The sequence below is a fragment of the Acipenser ruthenus genome, chromosome 4 (assembly GCF_902713425.1).
Source record: "Acipenser ruthenus chromosome 4, fAciRut3.2 maternal haplotype, whole genome shotgun sequence".
Taxonomy (NCBI): domain Eukaryota; kingdom Metazoa; phylum Chordata; class Actinopteri; order Acipenseriformes; family Acipenseridae; genus Acipenser; species Acipenser ruthenus.
The window spans coordinates 88,551,860-88,575,396 of NC_081192.1; the positions used below are offsets into that span (position 1 = coordinate 88,551,860).

Here is a 23,537-nt window from a genome sequence, read left to right on the forward strand (position 1 = left end):
CTGCGCCACAACAATTCTCCTTTGATGGTGGGTCTGCTGATTACCATGGCTCCAGAACTGAAGGAAGTCTTTCCCAAGCAAAACTGCCCATTAAAATCAACTTCCCAGAGTTTGGCGGGGAGGCCAGCAGCGATGCCATTGACTTCCTGGACAAATGTGATGAATTCCTAGCGCTACGATCCATGACACCAAATGAGATCATGGCAACCATGTCCAGTGTGCTGAAAGGCTCAGCAAAGAGCTGGTGGTTTGCAGAGCGCAAGGGAATCCACTCCTGGGAACAGTTCAAGGCTGTCTTCCGTCAAGCCTTTCTGCCGTCTGACTTCCAGACCGAAGTGGAAGACCGACTTCGCTCCAGATTCCAACTTCCTGACGAGCGAATCCTTGACTTCGCCTATGACTACCGTGCCCTATGTCTGCGCTGGAAGCCAGACTTGGAGGAGACTGAGTTGGTTTGTCGCATTCTAAACAGCTGTAATCCCAAACTGGCAAGCTGTCTGAGGGGAACGGTGAAGACAGTGGCAGAACTGGTGCGCATCGGGACCCAGGTGGAGAGAGACAACGCTGCTCAGCGGGAATACTGGGTCAAGGCAAAATCCAGCAAAGCCATTCAGGACAATAGGTGCCATAAAGGAGCTATGAAGAAGCCGGCAGAAGTCAGCATGGTGAGAAGCCAGAAGAAGAAAAATATAGTTCCTGCTGCAAGCCTGACTCTGCTGATCGTGGATGTGGGCGTTCGAGGGCTCCAAGGGCCTGCAGTCCTGGACACTGGGAGCACCTTCACTCTAATGAGAGAGAGTCTCTGGAGGAAGATCGCTCATCCAGGGGAAGAGCTGGAGTCTGCACAGGACCAGTATTTCATGCTGGCGGATGGACAGTCACACCAGGCCAAAGGTCAAGTTCGCCTCACTTACCTACTCCACGGAGAGATCTGGTTTCTAGGCACATATGTCCTACAGGATCATCACCTGACGTTTCCCCTTGTTCTAGGCTTGGATTTCTTGGAGAAAACTCATACCCAGATTGACATTGTCAATAGGCAGTATGGTGTCAAACATCAGAAGGATTTCTCCTACCATCCTTTTTTGCCACGGTATGAGGGGGAAGCTTCCTGGGACAGGTCCTTATCGAGTGTCAGCCTCTACTTCCATACATCTTGCCAGCCACCTACCACCTCTGATCCAAAGCCATGCCAACCGGCGAAGGTGACCATGACCATCACTTCAGCTGAACCATCTCCTGTCGAGCAACAACTCCAGAACCTCCAGCAAAAGTGGTCTTCAGTCTGTACTGATAAGTTGGGAATGACCACCGTCACCCGTCACTCCATCTCCACTGAGGACGAAGTCCCTGTTCGGGGTCGACTGTATAGAGTGTCTCCACTGAAGAAGGCTTTAATCAAGGAACACGTCCAAGACATGCTTCTGGACGGAGTTATAGAACCATCTAACTCCCCATGGTCCTCTCCAGTGGTGCTCACAGAGAAGAAAGATGGTGGTTACAGGTTCTGTGTGGACTACAGAAAGCTGAATGCAAAGACTGTCTTTGATGCATATCCCATGCCCCTCATTCATGACATCCTGGAGTCCCTGAGTGGTGCTGCGGTATTCAGTTCCCTTGATCTACGCTCGGGTTACTGGCAAGTGGCGATGGACTCAGCAAGTAGAGCGAAGACTGCGTTTACCACACCCTTTGGATTTTATCAATTTAATGTAATGCCATTTGGGTTAAAAAATGCTGCAGCCACTTTTCAACGGCTGATGGAGAGAGTGTTAGGAGACCTCCGAGGGAAGATCTGTTTCGTCTACATAGATGACATCATTGTCTATTCACCAAACTCCGCACAGCATCTTCAAGACCTCGAAGCTGTCTTCCACAAACTTCATCTGGCCCGTCTTACACTCAATCTCAAAAAATGCCACTTCTTTAAACACACTCTCCATTTCCTTGGTCATGTGGTTTCAGGTGAGGGTGTAGCTGCTGATCCCCACAAGCTCCAAGCCATCCAAGAATATCCCATTCCTACCAACTTGAAGGAGGTTCAACGGTTCCTAGGTTTGGCAGGGTGGTACCACAAGTACATCCCCAGGTTTGCGGATATTGCTGCCCCACTTAACAACTTGAAAAAGAAAGATGTCCCCTGGAAATGGACAGGAGAGTGCCAGAAGAGTTTCAAACTCCTCCAAGAAGCTTTGATCAGTCCTCCAGTCCTCGCTCACCCGGACATCAACAAGACGTTCCGAGTCTTTACTGATGCCAGCGATGTAGGACTTGGAGCGGTTCTGACTCAGCTAGAAGGAGATGATGAGAAGGTAATAGCCTACGCCTCCAAATTACTGAACTCTGCCGAAAAAAACTACTCCACATCTGAAAAGGAGTGTCTCGCTGTCGTGTGGGCAGTAGAAAAATGGCGGCATTATCTGGAGGGGATGGAGTTTGAGGTTGTCACTGACCACGCTGCACTCTCCTGGGCATTCAATAACCCAAAAACCTCTTCCAGACTGACCCGCTGGACTCTTCGCCTACAACAATTCACTTTTACCGTTATTTACAGGAAAGGTAGTCTGAATCTTGTACCTGATGCACTCTCCAGAGCTCCACTTGTACCACCTTCAACTCCTTCTGCGTCAGTGTGTGCTAGCAATGCCCCTGCGAGTAGCATGGATCTTCCCACCACCATGGACCAGATTGCGGCCGCTCAGTCCAAAGACCCAGCTATCTCTGACATCATCAATGACATTGCTTCCAATACTGCCAATGATAACCGCATCTCCTTCATCCAACAGCAGGGACTTGTGTATCGCCGGGTGCCCATTCCTAAACAAGGATTCCGATACCAGCTGGTAATTCCGGAACAGCTGACGGATTCCTTCCTCCACCACTACCATGACAACCCTTTGGGAGGTCACCTGGGCAGGATGAAGACCCTGTTGCGCATGCTGGAGGTTGCATGGTGGCCCTCCATCCGTAAAGATACATGGCGCCACATAAAGGAGTGTCAAACCTGCCAGAAGTACAAACCGTCCAACACCAAACCTGCAGGTCAACTCCAGTCCACTACTGTGAAGGAGCCCGGAGAGATGCTGGGTCTGGACTTAATGGGACCTTTCCCCAGAAGTAAAAAAGGTAACACTTACATCCTGGTCATTGTTGATTACTTCACAAAGTGGGTTGAGCTGTTTCCATTGCGGGACAGTAAGACCACCAAGATTGTGAACATTTTGACGCAGGAAATATTCACTCGATGGGGAACACCGCAACACATTCTTTCAGACCGTGGACCTCAGTTCACGAGCCAGCTACTCGCAGAGGTGTGCAAGACCTGGGGAGTAGTACAAAAACTCACCACCAGCTACCACCCACAGACCAACCTGACAGAACGCGTGAACCGCACCTTAAAGACCATGGTTGCATCTTTTGTCGGGAAAAACCATCAACTGTGGGATCAGTGGCTACCCGAGTTTCGTTTCGCCCTCAACACCGCCAAACATGAAACCACTGGCTTCTCTCCTGCAGTACTAGCGCTCGGAAGGACCATCAGAGGCCCATTGGACCGATTAATCGCTGTTGCTCCTGCTCCATCCACCGATCCCTACCAACTGCTAGATCGCCAGCAGCAGATTGCCGAAGAGGTGAGGGATCACGTTGCCAAAGCTCAGAAACGGCAAGCTCGGAATTACAATGCCCGGAGAGCACACTGTCAGTATGAAGAAGGTGAGTTAGTCTGGATAAGATCTCACCCCTTATCTGATGCCTCCGGAAAGTTTTCCGCAAAACTTGCCCCTAAATGGTTTGGGCCAGCTCTTGTAACCAAGAGACTTGGACCCAACAACTACAAAGTCAAGTGGGGGGAGCCAGATTATGTCAAAGAGGATACTGTCAATATTGTTAATTTAAAACGCTACTATGGCGTTCGTCCCTTGCACCTCCAGTGTGGGGGGGGGGAATATGTAGCAATTCCCATGCTACATAATGTGGGTGTAAGTCTCACCCACCTGTCCCTTTAATTAGGGTCAGTAGCCTGGCCAGGTCAAAACTTCATTTCCCATAGTTCCTTGCAACTACCCTCTGTTCATCCTCTCTCCCCATTGGCTCATTCAGATTTCCACCCCTCCAATCTCAGAGCTCCTTAGTAGCCAGCAGTTGTATTAAAGCTGGCTAATCAGGCCTGAGGGGAACTCCCTTTCTCAGCGGAATCCATTTAACTACAGCATTTTCTCTACTTAAATTTCAGTGAATCCATTAACATCCTTAGATAATTCCAGTGCATCCGTTCATTTTCTTTTGTCACTGCGCTTTGTCTAAACTCCTCTTTTTGTTTTCACTGTTACTTGTTTAAGTTTAGCTGTTTTTCTAGGTCTGTTTAGTGTTTGTTGTTTTATGTGTGACGGTCTCAATTTTTTCCTGATCCTCCTGATTTTTTTCAAACAACTGTTCACCATTCAACTCAACACTACTGGACAGTCTCAACAATTTCAACGTACTCAATGTTTTCAACTTTCTACAATCACCATCATTTCGGGACACTTTGCTGGACTGCCTTATTTGTGGGTGAGATCATTTCTTTTTTGTTTGGATTTTTTCTACTTTAATTTGATACTTTGTTTCCTGTATTTTTTTGTTATTTTGTTACTTTGTAAGGATTTCAATTACCCTGCTATTACTGGACTTGTTGGGCCTACCTGTCATTCTCCCACCATCTTTTGTCTATCTGTGTGTGTTGTGTTTGTGAGTGTGGGTTTATTGGAGACCCTCCGGACACTACATTAATTTCTGTTTGGTGATACTGTTTAGCCTTCTGTTTGTCCCTACATATTTATCTGTACCATCTTATTTCTTACCTGTTACCTGCAATTATTTGAATTACTTTCTTATCATTATTCATTTCATTTCATTTGTTCATTTTTTCATTTGTTGACATTATTGTTCACAATAATAAACTGATTGTTCTTGAAATTGACACCTCTGACGTCCCTGCTTTTGCTGTCTGTCACTCTTGCTGACTTATTTAGCTATAGGAATAGGGCCAGTAGTCTCTCCTTAGGGAGGACAGTGCAACTGCTTCTCAGTTGTGCAGAGTGATCGTTACAATACAATATCATAAAATCTGACCTCATTTAATTTAAAAAAAAGTATTTATTTTTTAATTCTCTATCTGCCTAGGCGACACGCTATCAACGTTTATTTTCTTGGCCAATGACTTCCTTTATTATTAAAAAAAAAAAAAAAAATCTGAAGGAATTTTCTTTTCATTTTTACAAAAAAGTGCTGTCACAAAACAAATCTTAAAACAAAAGTGCTGTGATATTAAAAAAAAATATATATATATAATCACAATATATAAAATAATGTGATATCTTGTAAAAATTGTAAGTCGCCCTGGATAAGGGCATCTGCTAAGAAATAAATAATAATAATATATAAAATAACCTTTCCTAATTGCCCAGTGAAATCAGGTAGGCTGTTCCATTGTGTACCGGTTACAGCTGGACAGTCAGCTAAACAGGAATGGCAGATGTGTCCGAAATCGTTCACTTTTATTTCAACCTTGGCCTTAGTCATCGAGAAATATTGCAATGTTTGAGTCATTTAAATGGAGTTGTGCTTATTATGAGAACTTTTAGAAGGGTCTTAAAATCAAATAACTTGTACTGTCGAAATTTATTTACGTATGTATGTATGTATAATTTGACAGGGACAACGTACGATTTTTAACATTTATGACATGTCATAAGATGTATTGTCATAACAATTTTCATTGTTAAATATTAAAGTCAGATATACTTGAAGTAGTGCTGTTCTTGTTGGCAGAAATTGGTAAACCTTGGAAACTACATGGTTTTAAATGGATGCATCTCAAATGCATTTTCAAACCCTGCGCCTGCTTCAATGCATTGATCATCCTTATACATTCAATTTAACAAAAGTATCAGAAGCAAGTGAAGTGTTGGGCTTCTCTAAAGCAGATGTGTAAATGGCACTGATTGACCTGCTACACGACTCATCAAAGGCAATGAGAAGCCTTGCATTTTGGTCTCTGATTCTTGACCAGAAATCCCCAATAACAAGGGACACTGCTTTGAAGGTCTTCATTATTTGGATCCACATAGTGCTGTGAAAGTGCTTTTTGCTCGATGAAGCAAGTGAAATCTGTGCATCGCAGTACCTTGACTGATTCACGCCTACATCTGTTATTAAGACTGGCAGAAAGTGTACACTTTGCCGCAGTTCACAACTATTGCGAAGGAGAAAAAGAAAAAAAACTCAGCTATCCCATTAAACAGGGAAGCATTTGTAAAGGATCATTGCCAAATTAGAGAAATATGTTTGGGTATGTCTGGCCCTCGAGAACTTCCATTTGTTTTTTTTTTGTGGAAAACTCGGCCCTCACACAAATTTTCTTGAGTACCCCTGAACTAGGGTTATAATTTTTCTTTATTTTGTTCATATGAATCCCTGCTAGTATGAAGTTTTGTAAGAGCTCAAATGTTTTCTCTATTTTCCACGGGTGCAAGGGTAGGTCTGACTCTATGGCGATCCCATATAAACACTCAGGCTTCACGCACAGGATTGAGGTCCATGCCCATTCAAGTAACAAACTACACAAACTCCAGGCTATTTTCTGGCTTCATACAGCACACATAAATCTAAACCTAACAAGGCTTGTTACAGCATAGTCATCATTTTGCCCCTCTCCCTCAGGTATATTATTATTATTACTATTATTATTATTATTTCTTATCCAGGGTGATCCAGGGTGACTTACAATTGTTACATGATATCACATTATTTTTTACATACAATTACCCATTTATACAGTTGGGTTTTTACTGGAGCAATCTAGGTAAAGTACCTTGCTCAAGGGTACAGCAGCAGTGTCCCCCAGCTGGGATTGAACCAATGACCCTCCGGTCAAGAGTCCAGAGCCATGACCACTACTCCACACTGCTAGTCTTAAATGGACCATTACAACTGTACTAAGCTGTGGATACAAACTTGGTACAAGAAAGGGACTTGCCTTTTAGAGTTTATTTTAGTGATATCTTCAGGAACATCCAAACCAGATATAAAAGCATTCCAATGGAAGTAACCTATAATTAATTCAATCCTCTGAAGCCTTTATTCCAAATAAATAAATAAATACAATTCTTAATACATATAACAATTTAAAAAAGATATACTCCCTTTTGACTTGTCCTTTTATAAGTCCCAAAATAAAATGGATACCATATATGGAAGAGCTCTTATAACAAAAGTTCATGGGATTGTATTGCTTTAAGATATTTATGCAGATTTAATGAGATGTAATTCCTGAGCTACTTCAAGTTTTTAGAAATTCTGTTAATGTATGCTGCTATATGTTCATGAAAGTGTATTTGACCTTTATTGTGTGTTTCATTTGAAAGAGGATTACTTGCAATGCAAGGTCCGTATTAACGGCACTTGAATCCATTCCTCAGCCTCAAGGACATTTTCTTTGGTCTCATCCTGAAACATAATATTAGCAATTAAACCTCACCAGATTATGGTGCTTGGCCTTAATCTTTGAAATGACATGCTTTTCTGCTTTGCTTTCAGGCATAATGGCATTCGGTAATTCTGACAGCTCTGAAAACAAACTTTTTCAGCGGAGTAAACAGCTGATTTAGCTTTGCAAGACTACCATCTAAACCTGTAATTTCATTTACTTGAAGGAACACAATAATTTTGTTTCATGCCAGTAACTGTGATGAATGATAAATGCACATACTTGCATATGGATTTGCCTCTTATCATTCTGTCGACTACCTTTTTCATCAAGAATGGAAGCAGGACATACAATTTATGAGATGTCAAATTACTGACAGTATGTCATTTCAGTGATATCCCCATGGTGCATTGTGCTTGAGTTTTAATATATCACCTCAATCTGAAGAGGAAGAATTAACATAACACTATATGATTGGTGTTATAAATAAGGTTTCAGTATTTATCAGGTCAAGGTTGTGGTAACCAAGTGATGCAATAGTATGCATACTCAGAAGATACAATCTGACAGGGCATTATGACAATTTATATCTAAGTGACCGGTTTCTCTTTAATAACTCGAGGTGAAACATTTGCAAATTAACCTAACTGATATATTTGGAATCTAATGACTAATGGACTTTTGGAGACGTGAACTATTTGCAAGTCCTGACTTTTCCAAACTAAATGCAGCGTAACAGTCTACAGCACAAATATGCGTTAATGTGGAACAAATATATTAAAACAACTCATGATGTGTTGGTTTCAAACACAGGTACTTTGTTGAAATATTAAAATTAATTATGCAGAAAATGTGGAAACTTACACAAACACTGTTAATATAATAAATACATAATTTGTGTGTATTTGCTAATTAGTTATAAGGGTATATAAAATCATAGGCCAACTTACAACTTAGTTGCGACAAAAATGGATGGAGAAGACGCAGACAAACACTGACTAGATTAAGTCTTGTATGGGAAGAACTCCTTCAGTCCCATGCAATGGGTTTGCAGGAAAGGAATCGTGCATCTATTGCTTTCTTATCTAGAGCTTTCTTTCCAGCAGACACCCTCATCCGCTTCGTTCCTATGTACAGACTTCTATTTGTGTATCGGCAGGAAAGACGAATGCTGGCGCATCATCGTCACTCTGTTTGGTGGGAGGAGGTTGTGCTTCACGAGTCTTTCTCTGACGAACAATGGATTGAAACATCCGAGCTATGTTTGACCAACTGGTGGAACTTGTACGGGTGGACATGGAGCTGTCACCAATACATGTCCATACACCTGTGCGCTGCAGAAGGGAGTGGGTATTACTCTGTACAAACTTCTCGGACCGCTGATTCGGCAGGACTGCGCACAGCAGAACGGGTGCGCACCTTAGCGGGAGCTGGGGTAGGCACCTGCAGCTCTCTTGTTATTGTGTGCAGAAATTCAGCGTGCAACGCTGAATGTGTGTGTGCAGAAAATCGAAGTGGTCCAGCCTTTCCAAAAGGTGGCTGTATTGCCGATCCTGCCTGGCAGCGGTGTGTGCAATCAGACGGTACATCCTTCTGTACTCCAGGCGCATCAGACGATGCTCCTGGATCAGCAGCTACAGCGTTCAAACCAACTTTAATTTAAAAAAGAACAGTTGTGAATTGGTTCACAGCTTTTGTTTTACATGTGAATCCTAAGAATAATATGTGAAAAACAAAACATATCTCATATGCACACACACTTAGCCCGACATGCGTAAAATGGCTTGATATCCCCAACCATTTGTTTTTTTCACAAATTATTATTTGGATTCACATGTAAAACAGAAGATGTGCAACAATTCACAACAGGTCTTCTTTAAATTAAAGTTGTTTTGAAAATGCTAGCTGCTGTGGTTGGGGATGTCAAGCACTTTTAATTGACAAACTCTACTTTTATGCTAATACTACAAAAAGGGTCAGTAAACTCACATTGATGACTTCTCTCGATACTCAGCCTTTCTTAAATTTAATAAGCACTAAGGAAATAGATTCAGCCCAGAGCAAAAAACTTGCTCCTTTTAAATAAGTACCTACATGTGTGAGTATGGCATGAGTGGAGGCAGATGCCTTTGGATGTGTTTGATCCACACTATGCAAAAAAATCTAGGCCTAAGTTTAAAACTAGCCATTTTGGGGAAGATGGATGTCTGCCCAGTGTTTTGAAATTCTGTTTGGTTACATACCAAATTGCCATGGGAACTGGAATGCAGACCCTGCTTCCAAAGAGATGGCACCACTACTGGCAGCAGAAACCCACTAAACAGTTTACCAAATGCTGGTATGCTTTTTAGTCAACTGAAAGACTGACATTGATAAAGAAGGTACAAGGTCAGGGTTTATAATATATTACAGCAGGATTTATAACATATTTGGTACTTTACTTTCTACAGAACAATAATTTGCTTCCTTAATGATTAAAAGCTCCTGTCATTTCTGTCTCAGTTATATCTAAGTAAGGTAACAAAATGAAGTAGACTCATTTCCACTGTAAAAATCCTTCAATACACTCGGGTTTCAATAAAATATCATCGGTATGTTATAAGTCATTTAAACTAGAATTGAAAGCCTTGCATTTTCTCTTCCATCATAATTCTCTAGAATATAAATAAATATCATCAAAAAATGTTTATTTTAGGACAAATTAAACCTGTAACGTTTGGCTTCTCATTGTTGTGGTATTGATTATAATTATATTTATATCAAATATCCTAAGCCTTGTATTAATTAATAGTGAATAACAGAGACACATGACAACAGTATTTGAAGAATAATAGAATCACACAGTTCATTACTGGTTGTTGATATCACAGAAACAAAACAGTTATTGCAACATATTACTCTAGACGCAACCTATGTAGTCAGCTAGGTTTAACAGTTTCAAAATAATTGATCAATATTACCTGAGTCTGTGGAATTATCTTTCAGGCAAGACCAGAGATGCTGACCATGTAAGTCAGGTCAGAGAAATTAAATGTCTGGTCCAAACTCTTTCGTACATCTCAACAAGCAGGTTTATAATAGTCTTGATCTCACAGAATATTTCGTGTGAGAACAAGGCAGACTTCCACAGAATATCCTCACGAGAACTTGATACATTTTATACATCTTAGTTCCCAGTCCCCTGACCTTACACTACACCTGTTTCCTTACACACTCTGCTTGCCATGTCTCTAGATTCTGTACAGTTTTTGCAACAGATGTTTATAGTTCACAGTATAAAGACACTGTCTTATACAGTTCAGTTGGTGTACATGGTCACATTCATATTTTCCTACATTTTCCCGTTTCACTTTTTTTTTTTTGTAACAGAGAAACAACATTATTGTTCTCTTTAATTCTACACTATGAACACATATTAGATTGCCAGCATCAGTAATGCATTTATACTGTGGAATCTCCCAGATAAATTGCATACATTTTTACACATTTTCTTTTTAACTATAATGTCCCTTAATCATACTCTGGTATCACCTCAAAATGCAGTATCGAAGAGGTCAGGCTATCTCTGCTGCATTCATGTAAATGATAGGGCATTTATAATTGATTTGAGTTAACATTTCCTTATCAGTTCAGGTTGATCTTTTGATATTAAAGCAACTCGGCTGTTTTTCCATTGGGGATATTTATATATTCAGCCTCCCCTGAAACTGCAAATCCTAGAGGTATTCAGTATTCAGAAGTATTCAGGCTGGAAATATATACAAAATAAATATGTCTTTAGGGATTCACTAACGGAGCCCTCAATATCTGGAAGAAATAGCATACTGTATGTCTGAGTTTTCAGTTGCAGCCACATCGATTTAAAAATTAACAAAATCTGTTAAAGGGCACATAATGACCTTTTTTATTTTATTGTGTTACATGCTCCCATGTGTTGCTAAACCTGTTTAACTAAGATGTGTGTATTGTTTTATTTATTTATTTATTTTTACATTTTGACCACTTTTTTAAACTTTTAAATTGCATTCCCTGCCTCAAGATGGCTGTAGATGGCTCAAGATGTACCCGCATGGACCTGGAGTTGTAGCAACACATGGGAACATGTAACACAATAAAATAAAAAGGTCCTTATGTACCCTTTAAATCTTTTATACACTTCCCTATCTGGCAACCCAATTGTTTTTAAAGGTGTATCAATAAAGTCTTTAAAAACATATTTTCTTACATTAGATGAACAACATTCTCACAATTGCCTTATTGTTTAGCTGCTGATCCTTTGGTTTCCCAGACTGTATTTGTATTTTGATTCCAATGAAGCACATTGTGACCTCAATGCTTTTAAAGAAAGAAAGAAAGGTGTTAAACTGATTAACACTACTAAATAATAACCATTTTAGATGTTTATTGTAGTTTTATTTTAAGCAAACTTGTAAATCAAATGAGTTGCAGAACACCAAGTTACATCCATGTTTTCATATGGTTGGTCTAGAGAGATTTGGTACATATGGGACTGCAAATGGTGACTGAATACAGGGGTGGCCTAATATTGAAGATGACTTTACAAAAGTGGCCTTAATTGCAAAGATGTATTGTATAATGTTTATTTTAAAGTCTATTTAAAACATAAGTAAAACTATAATGACAACACTGGACTCTATTCAATTGATTTAAGAAGTGGCCTTATTAAAGTTATGAAAATCAAACAAACACCTAACAGAGCACCTGTGTAAATATGTCCAATGCAGTATTTAGAACGGCCACTGTTTAGAGCAATTGAATAGGCTCCACAATCTTATAAAATGTGGTTATATTTCAGACTATCAATGCCACCTAAGGTCCAAAAATAATAACAAAAAAGTAAAAGTTGAAAAATTATTATTATCACCAAAGTCTTGTGTAGTGGCCCTTTTAAATACAGGTCAACACATTTGTTGTTTTAGTCAGACAAACGCAAACTTGGATATGACTTCACCACTTCGGTTCTGCAGAGTCTTGTAAGAGTATTGTATATGGTTTTAGTGTTTGCATTGCACCTTGTGCCTGTACCAAAATGTGGCTCTTTGGGTTCTATTTCATAAACCCCTATAGGATGCATCCACCACCAACCTGAACACGGGTAAATAAAGCAGGAGCAGCAGCAGGTTTCATGCTTATGTAACAGAAACACTTGTGTGATTGATGTTCACCACCACTGCTCTGATGGCGTGAGGTCCCCTTGACAAATTTCGCTTTCATGCTTAGAACTGTTGATCCCTCATATTTCACGCGCCAAGCTCACCATAAATCATACTCATTTTATTTTTATTTTCTGATTTATGTAACTTAGGCAAAAAGGATTGCAACATAAATAACAGAGCCAATGGAATGCATCTTAGAAGATGGATTAGAAAGCATCAGTTATTTTCTTGTCAACTGTCATGAAAGTCACCCTTCCTATTAGTTTAAAAGTCAATTGACAATTCCTATCTATTCCAGTCAGGTTGTAGGATCTTCATTGTTTGCCAGGGAAAGGCTAACACTCTAGATATATTTTGATGTAGCATCCTTCAGGAAAAACTAATAAACTTTAGGACACAAGAGTAGTACTGAGATTATATTAATATATAATTCAAGGATTTTGTTATAGAAACATGGCAAACAATTTGGCAACAAACGTGTGGTATCCTGTTTTGACCTCTTTACACTGGCTCTCTGTGCAGCATAGACTTGATTTTAAGATGTTGCTGTTAATTTACAAGGCCCTGAATGGATTAGCACCTAGTTATTTGCAGGAGTTTCTGACCCTGTATCTTCCAAACCGCACTCAAAGATCACAGGATCTGGGGCTGTTGGTTATTCCAACAGTTAACAAAAGCAACACAGAAGGTATGGCTTTTTCTTGTAGAGCTCCTAAATTAGGGAATGCTCTGCCTTCATTTGTCAGGGAAGCTGGGACCATTACAGTTTTCAAGTCAAGACTAATAACACACTTTTATAAAATGGCTTTCTTATCTTAGTGGGTTTTAATGTAACTTTAAAATTGCTGATTTTGTATTATGTTTATACTGTTATTTAAATATGTTACTTAAATGGTCTGAATGTGGCAGTTGTATGTGTTCTTTCTGCTATGTACTGTACAGTGCTTTGCAATACTTTTGTATAAAAAGCACTATAAGATTTTTATACAAAGTGCAATAAATAAATAAAATAAATAACTACATTTCCCCCATAGTGAACTGTTAAATTAGAAATCTGAATTGCACTGGGGCATGCTCATATCTTTCATTGCAAATAAGTTAAAAATAAATACAAATTAAAGTTGATAGTATTATGGAATAAGGATATTATCTATGTACTAAATATGTATGAGAAGGTCCTTAGAACAGGGCCCTGCAGTTATAAACAATTACATTAAGCAAGAAAATATTTTATGAGAATTTGCCTTTTTTATGTTTTATGTTTTAAGCAATACTCAAAGTGGATTTGAAAATTGTTAGTGTTAAAAATATTTTTCATATATCAACATTTCATATTATATATTTTTGTGAATTAAATGCATTTGCATTTAATATATAGAAGGGTATCAATAGTTTTGTGAAGCGCTGTATATTGGCTGGAAGTCTTTTCTTTTTTTTTTTACTGTTCTCAATATCAGAGGTTCCACTTGTACTATAATAACATTTATTATGTACTAGTAGTGCCATTTGAAACAGTTTGCACTCTTTGTATGTCAAGCAGGATCTTAGCTTCTGTCTCCTCCCTATTTTAGTGCTGCGTATCTTTAGTGACTAATGCTCTGTCCCTCACGACCCAACAGTATATGTGATCATGCAGCAATCTGCACTCCTGACGCATACGTGCTGTTATAGCCCCTGACAATTCACTTCACTTTCCATATTATTCTAACATAAATCCAGTTGTTTGATTTCTAGACATGTGGTTGGGAGTTCGATTTTTCTTCTGAGGTCTAAACCATCGGTTTTCATTTGCCAGATTGTACTCACAATCTTATCAGAAGCGGAACAACTTGTATCCAGGTCGGGTCTTACAACAGCAGCCTCATTTACTTTTTTAATTTAGCTCCACAGAGGCCAAGACTAAGGGCAACACAGATTAAGCAAGACAAATTAAGTGGTGGTCTATTAGGTGGACAGTCTATATGTCCCATGGAATCCCATTCATTGTTATATTATTATTATTATTATTATTATTATTATTATTATTATTATTATTATTATTATTATTATTATTATTATTTAATTAATTTCTTTATCTCTTAGAAGTTATTACAAAATATCACAATACAAAGTACCACAGTACAGAAAATCACATTATAGAATATGACATTACAGTTAAGAGCAGTTGTTTGTATGATTTCAGGTTTATTCACCCTGAAATCATACAAATAAAATAAAATTGACAGAACTGGGTGGTGCAAGCCATCGGAAGACGCATCAAAAATCACACTGGACATTTCCATCAATGAGTTCCATATAAGATTACCAACTAAAGCATCACCATTTTCTGTCAAATATTTACGATTAAGATTGTTGGCATTAGGCAGTGTTTTAGCTCATGGACAGTACTGTCACACGAAGTCACCAATACATACCTCTCTGCAATAAACAGTGGCTGTCCAGCAAAGCACAGCGCTCTGACAAACTCATTAACACAGTCATTCTGCACTCTCTTTTTATTAAAGCGCATGTAAAAGTTGCATAAATAGATTGCTTGTCTCTCAGTTCACTTTCTTAGTTTAATGTGTCACTTATTTTTCAGTATGTTCTTTTATTGTCAGCGCGAACATGTACCTCAATGCAGCAGTATTTACAGCACTATGCATCCTCTGCCTCATCTGACCCACTTCTTTGCTTTTTGTATACTTCGAAACATTCTTTTTCTTTTGAATATTCATAAACTGATTTATGTTTTCTCCCCATTCCTCATCCATTAAAAATATTATATTTTCGTCTAAGTATTTCAATTTAGCTTTTGATCAAGCTAGTAGTTACTCCGCCCAGCAATTGCCACAAAAATCAGATTTTGATTGGCCAACATAAATCAGGTGATAGTGTGTTTGTGAAGTGAAAGAGAACCACAGTTGAACATTATTTGATCCTCTGACATCTAAACAACTGCTGTATCCTAGGATACAGTGTAGGGCTGCTTATTACAATGTTAGAGTCAAAATAAAACAGCATTTTAATCAAATTATTGTGTATTTCCTAGAAAATAGTACAGGGATAATATTGAATAGACAAAAAACGGATATAAATCAGTAAAAACCAACATCCAGTTAAAAAAAAAATCCTGTAATTTTTCGTTAAAATTCAGAATAAACCGGAAACGTGGAACTCTACTTATACTGCAGTTACTTGACCATCCGTAATCCTCTGAAATTATATATTTATAAAGTTAATAGCAGTACTTGCTGTTGGCATGCTGCTTGTTTTGTATTTCAGAATTCCCTTATTATGTGTAGAAAATATTCGCCACTTGCCCAAAGCACTCCCAAGCCGTGCCAGTGATCTGAATATCCATAGACACCTCTAGTACAGGAGCTTGCAGGAGTGGGTGGAAGTGTGAATAATGTGACTGTAATTCACAGAGATGGGCTTGCTGATAAATGAATTACATTATAAAGCATCAACACTAAAGTGTTTGGTATGGTAAAGAAAAACAAAGCTTTTAACCATTGCCCTTTTCATTGCCTTGTTCATTAAAAATGTGTTTAATGGGAACTCTACTGTATATTACTCATCTCCTGCCCAGTCCTGTGCAGCATAACTCTAAACTGAGGGTTATGAATAATGAAGATTACTCTGGGAATGCATGGTGCTGTTTTTGCTCAGGTCATTAATAAATAAATAAATACACAAATAAATAAATAAATAAATAACGTACTGGTGGGGGGGGGGGGGGGGTTGGGGGGCTGCTACCTTCTCATGAATGGTTTCCTCACTGGCTGTACTGTATAGTTGTAATGAGTTAATTAGGTACAGTATATTTGCAACAAGTGTGTCTTGGTCGAAAGAAAACTTCCCAGACAGAATCACACAGATGGAAAATATGATTGTTGCCTCTGGCTGCAATTCAGTGGTGGTGAACTATTTGTAACTGCCTGGTAACAAGACACAAAATGAATACTTTAACTTGTACTTATCTGCTCCCTATTTTACTGTATTTAATCCTGCACTTAACCTAATCTGTAGTACTTTGTATTTCACTTGCACTCGTATCTAACCCTGATGTAACTATCAACACTGTTATCTGCTCTTGAATTGCCCCGATATCAAATCGTACTGTGTTTTGTATTTGCTCTTATTAGGACTGAAGTCATTGTATTTTGTATCTTGCTCTTAAATGTACTGTAATTCTTGATATATATTTTTTGTATACAACTGTAAGTCACCCTGGGTAAGGGCGTCTGCTAAGAAATAAATAAATAAATAAATAAATTAATTAATTAATTAATAAATAATAAATAATAATGCATTTTAGCATTTTAAACTGAATATTTGTTATACTGATTTTGGTTTAACCATTTGAGAGAATCAGTACTACATTATGATTGATATGTAGCAACGCTGGTATTGTATATAATTCACGTGAATAGTTTTCTAAATGTAATAGACAACCAATACATGTTGGTACTGAAACCATAGTAACGCTGATAAGAAAGTATAATCGGATTATTTTTTCTGTCAGTGTATTGAGAAACTATATATTACAGCAACACATTTACTAGTACTCTTCTGCTTTATGTTGCTTCTCACATTCTACAGCTTTCATAACTGCTGTATTTTAGACCAATTCGAATTACTTTAAAAAGATGGTTCCTAGAAGCAATGGTACCAGGTTTTTGAAAGTGTTTGCGCATCTCATTGCAGTTTATGATGAGGTAAACTGCCATTCCAGTGATTAACATGAGCAGGTTGGTAGGGGTGCCACCTGTCCTACTTTCCTTGGAATTTTGTCAACTCCTGATAGCAATGCAGATATCTGGTGTGCATCAGAGTTGCTGTATCTCTGACGGCGACCTTGTGTAATATAATTAGCTGATGTCTATGAAAATGTACAGCCCTATTAACTACAGGCTGACATAGGTACTGAACTTCATAGTCCTATAAATGCCACTTATAGAAACATTACACTTTACTGTAAGGTAATTGCTTACTGGTACATACAACAATGCTAGAATCAAAGTAATCCCTCAGCAAGGAAACACCCTATCATACTCAATATTGTACTTTTTAGATGAGAATGGGTGTTTCATTCAAGTCAGAAAACTTTTGGTTAAGGTTCAGTAAATCCAAATCATATTTTGCAAAGCTAAATATCTGGTTATATTGACTGATGATGGCTGATCATTTTTCACTTGGTGCAAGCGTCACCATCATCATGTGATACCTTCCTATACAATAATAAACATGCACAGTATACAAGGAATACAAGGCTGGAGTCACTGAAACAAAGTCTCCGTATTGGTCTGTCAGCAAGTTGAGTGATGCGATTACATCTTTAACCAGGAGAAGCTTGTCACCAGAACCCTGATATGGAACTAAAGCTTTATGCAGCTCTGGAGATTTTATGTGGAGATTTGAATATATGATTACATTGTTCATAGTGGTCCAGGATGATCCTAATATTTTCTGGAAACAGAATGTGCACACCACATACAAATTGCACCATAAAGCACAAGTGAAGGGTGATTAGAACACAGATTTGCAGTGCTCTAGTGTAGCACGCGAGGATCGTATTAAACTGTTATAAATCAACGTGTTCAGTGTGATGTGAGCAAGTCAGGAGACACAGTATCATCAGTTAGTTCTAAAATGGAAACATGATCAGACCCTTCAGCTGACAAGGGGGTTTATAAGCAGTGACCCATCTGATAATGGAGAATGTGTTGGGGAAAAATGCTATTTGTCAATAGATATATGCGCTGGCCAGCTTGTAAGTCAGTCAGTGACACTTTGGAAGCTTGTTAAATCACTCTGTCATCTGCAGTAACCTATGGGGTAATGCCAGAAAAAAAAATAAGACATGCAGAGATGTGTTCTCTCTTATCTTTCCACCAACATATAACAATACATATTTAAGCAACTGCATTCAGAGCACTAAATAAAAAGTGATACAAAGAAGCTGTAATGTTGTGTTTACTATGTAACCCGTTAACACACATATATCAATTGCAAAAATCTTTCCCTTTCAAATTATTATTATTATTATTATTATTATTATTATTATTATTATTATTATTATTAGTTACTGCTTTGGATTTTTAAAGATGTGTCTTTATTTTCAAATAAAAATACCAGAAGCATTGAATTACAGGGCATGATTATCCATATAATTACATTCTAATAAATGGGCAATTAATTATGTTTCATGCCCTTGTGTGGAAAACAGCATTGTGTTACCTGATCTAATTCAATGGCAACACACAATTTCCATGTAAGTACATACTTATTCCACACACAGATATACCCTGAAGGGCAACCAAAATGCTTTTCATTTGAAATTATAGATAGCTTCATTTTATTTTTTAGTAATTGAGGAATTGTAGCAATGTGTATCAAGAATAAAATTACCACATTATAATGTTTTATTTGGTCATTTCTCCCTAAATCCCATCATCTATTTATTGTTTTTTTAAAGCAAGAAAGACTAACTTAGAGTTAACATAATGGTTTACAGCCATTGAAGAATTGAGGCCTTGTTGTTTTGAGAATTAATCAGAGTATTCCTTTGTAGCCTATGATATAAGAGACTATATAATTAAGATAATAACATAAATTGATTATATTTTATATACTATTGATGGATTGGATTTGTTGTACAATAAATTTTCTGACGCTTGAGGACACACATTGAAATAGAAAATTGACAAATACCTGAATCGAAATAAGCAGAATAATTAGGCACCTTCTGTTACCAAAAAACATCGCACAGCTGGAAATTAAGAAGTGGCTTTGTTTATCCTCTGTCATCATTACCATTGTCACTGACTGTAAAATGTGTTACTTATTTGTGCTAATTATCTAGAATTTCAGAATAGTGTACACTTAAATAGACTTTGACAATACAGTTAACGTATGTTTTTTTTTTCTTTTTAATAGTTGAAACAGGTAGAGCAAACATAGGAAATTGAATTGAACTTTAATTTGAAAGAGGCACAAAAAATAAAACAGCAAAAAAAATAGGTATACTTAAGCTTTACTTTGTCAAATTTGATTATCATCTGCCTGGTTTAGCAATATAAATAAGGTGCAACGTGAATACCAGTGATCATCCCCCACATCCAGGTTGTGATACTCCATAACAATCACATAAATACCATTCGTTATCAATTCTGTGCAGTAGTGGTTTCTGATTCCCATCATCCAGCATTTGTACAGTATAATAGACAATGGCTGCATGGCTTTTAAATTTACTTGTATTTTAAATGAAAATGGTGCTAGTCATGAACGTTAGATTTTTATACCGTATTCACAATTGGTACATTTTTAATATCAGTTTGGGAGGCTGTTTATTTTAATAGCCTACCACTATATTCCCGCCCTGGGGATTCAAAAGCAAAAACCGAAACACTCTGTCACTTACTAGTGTTGTTGAACACATTAGTTGCACAACGATTATTAATACTTCTCTATTGCACAGTTTCCATGTATTTCATCTTTTCTGATTCATGGCAGGAGCCGATTCATTACTAAATATTAATACACTATTCTCTGTATATTAATAAATATAAGTTATTCAGTGCACTTTCTACTCCCCAAATAGTTAAGGTAACACTTAGCAATTTTGGAATAATATTGATTTCAAAATGTATCTAAAAAAGCCCATGCTTTTACAGTGTGCTTACCCAAATATTGCCATCTTGATGGTATGGTTTCCAGTTCCTTCCAGTGTCGCTATAGAGAAGTCTGTACAGGGTCACCCAATCAGAGCTGCTGTATCTTCCCTGCGTTGCTATGGCAGTAACTTGCTTCCTGCTCCCAAGATCCACCTGCAGCCACTGATAATGGTCACTGTCCAATGGAGACCAGCCGCCGGCACCTAAGTGGAAAAAATACAGTTAGGGCTTCATGGTACTACCTGTGTGTGCAAATTGTATATTCTGGAATTATATCTGGGGATGGTAACCTTGGTTCTTCCATTACATTCCAAAACTGTGCTAACCATGTAAATATTTTTAAACAGGTCTTCTGCAGGGCCAATTAATTAATTAAGGCCCTGTGATGGCTTGAACTGAAAGAGCCTAGGCTGCTAACCCCTGAACAAGAGGTTCAGGTGTTTGCCTTAAGATGGATCTACATGGGGGCTCCCGAGAAAGTCACTCTAAGTGGAGTGCAGGATGCGCCCTATAGCCTGGAGGTCACCGGTTCAAGTCCAGGCTATTCTATTGCCGACCATAGACGGGAGCTCCCAGGGGGCGGTGCACAATTGGCGAGCGACCCCCAGGGCGGGGGTGCTTATGTCGGCCAGGGTGTCCTCAGCTCATCGCGCACCAGCGACCCCTGTAGTCTTGCCGGGCGCCTGCAGGGTTGCCTGTCCTCTGACGCTGTAGCTCTTTGGTGGCTGTATTGTGAGTCTGCAGTGTGAAAAAAATCAGTCAGCTCCCGAGTCAGCGCGGGAGGTTGTAGCGGTCAGCTGAGCCTAAAAATAATTGGATATGCCAAATTGGGAGAAAATAATAAAATAATTGGCGATTACTAAATTTAAAGAAAAGAAGAAAAAAAAGATGGATCTACACTGGAAGCAAGCTATGCGAGTTAATAATTTAGAAGTGACTGGAATGTATGAGTGCGTCTACACCGACTGCGAGCGACGACAGAGGACAGTCTGGGTGAAGCGTGCGACTCCACAGGAATAGAAATGTGTTCTATGTCTCCCGCCAGTCGCGAGTGACTAGAGTGAAACAGACCAATCAGAAGCAGTCAGTTCCCAACCCCCTCATAAAATCACATCCAGGATCAGCTTCATCCCTGTTTCCAGGCACAGCCCCAGGGTCAGCAGCAATCCCTCCCCAACCCCAGTTCCAGGATAAGCCCCACCTGCAACAGCTTTAATGCAGTATGGACTGTTGGGACTGTGGGAGGGGTGGAAGAGAAGGGGAAATTATGTAAATAGTTGTTTGCGGTGTGCGGGGGGTGCATTGTGTTGTGATTGTGCGTGATTGTGTGTGTTTTACCTCTTCCCCCTGTCAGGGACTTCTCTCTCTCTGTCCTGTGTGTTGGCTTTGCTTGCTTGTTCTGTAGTCTATGTGCGGCATGAGTGGTGTTGTGAATGGGCCATCACTGTCCTGTGTGGGATTGGGTGGGAGAACAGAGAGACGGATAAGGACAGGGTCACGTGACCGTTTCTGCTAAAATATTCGCTTTTGATAGAGATATAAAATTTGCTCGCAGCGCACTCGTCACTCAGCCAGCTTGCATTGCCCGCTTCCTGTGTAGATCCACTTTTAGGTGTTTCAGTTCCCTTTTTATTAGTTTCAAGTCTGCTATTCTGTATAGAGGCTGGCTACAATTTAATATTTAAATCATTTAGGGTTTTCTTTTTTGCCCTGTTGTATATTGCACAGGACGTTCTTTCATGCATTTAACATAATCTTGGTTTCTTTTAGTAAGAGCACTTCAAATTACCACACCAGTAACTTATCTGACATTATGTTATTATTATTATTATTATTATTATTATTATTATTATTATTATTATTATTATTATTATTATTATTATTAATTTCTTAGCAGACGCCCTTATCCAGGGCGACTTACAATTGTTACAAGATATCATATTATTTTTTACATACAATTACCCATTTATACATTTATACAGTTTGTACACTACTCCACACTGCTGCCACACTGCTATTATGTAAGATATCAAAGTTAATAACACATCCTTCTGTGATCAAATCAGAAACACAGCAATCTGTGTGCAATGTAATGATTAGGATATGGTGTGCTGTCAGTGAGATCTGAACAGATAGCATCTTGAAAGGTTATTAAAGCAGACTTGTTTACTCTCGTTTCTTACAAGATAACATGACCGCTGAGTTAAACAGTTTACATACATCAGGACTGGCCCGTCATTTCTCTTTGATACAACTATCTGATATAAACCATTAGATAGAAATAGAGCTTGGACTTTTTGGTTTCTATTTTACAAATCTCTACTCCCTTTAAATGTTAATTAAATGTTAATTAGTATTTGTTAAGCTGTCTCTGCATCCTAATAAAGAGAAAAGTTCTAATTAAAGATCATTTTTTATTTGCTAAAAATCAAGGAGATTTTAAATGATGGATTTCCTATCAGTGTACATTCTGTACTGGGAATTTTAATGCAGATAAGAAAATCTGTCAGACAACTCTGTTAAACGAGTGAAAATAACAAAAGCACAATGATAAACTAGGCAACTGTAGAATGAAATGCAATTAGGATCAGCGATGAGCAATTCGTGGGGTGTGAGCTAGAGCGGAGAAAGCAATTGAGAATCTTGATAATAGGTTTGAGATGCTTGTGCAACTTGAGATTGAAAGAGTGACTTGTGATCAAGCTGTTTGCGATGTGTGCTTGAGAGGAATGGATAGGAAAGGATGTCCCCAACCATTGGGAGCCTTGACTGATGATGATTAGGGCAACCTTGGGGACCCGAAAACACACGATAGGCGCCGTCGGACGAGGAAGCTGGTTCTAGGTGTGATTAAGAATCTGAAAGCAAAGGATAGAATGGACTCCCTGACTGGTCTGGTGCTGCCCTCTGATGAGGTGAGGCACAGGCCTCCAAAGTCGGGCACGGAGAAGCACCCGCAGGGAACCTAGAGGGAAGTAAAAGAGGTGTAGGACTCGAGCTCTGTAGTGTAGGACTCGAGCACTGGAAGCGTATAGCGGGCCACGTCCTGAGTATAGGTTGAAAGCAGAATAACCTCTCGATTGAGGTAAGATAAAGCGCATGAGCTGCAAAAGAATAGTGTGGCTGGGGGGTCCCCTCTAACTTACGCGGTGAGGACCTCCCTTTGAATGGTGAGGGTGGCTGAAGCCTGACCCGAGGTTGGGTAAGTGTGATCACTAACCCCTGAAAAAT

The 23,537-nt window shown here is 38.8% G+C and overlaps 1 protein-coding gene across 1 annotated transcript in view; it reads right to left on the bottom strand.

Annotated features, from left to right (window-relative positions):
* Positions 1-23,537, bottom strand: part of LOC117400323 (contactin-associated protein-like 2) — a 508,692-nt gene that overhangs the window by 271,816 nt on the left and 213,339 nt on the right. The window contains exon 3 of the mRNA XM_034000113.3: positions 20,316-20,509. Coding sequence (XP_033856004.3) covers positions 20,316-20,509 — 194 coding nt within the window. The remainder of the gene's footprint in view (positions 1-20,315; positions 20,510-23,537) is intronic.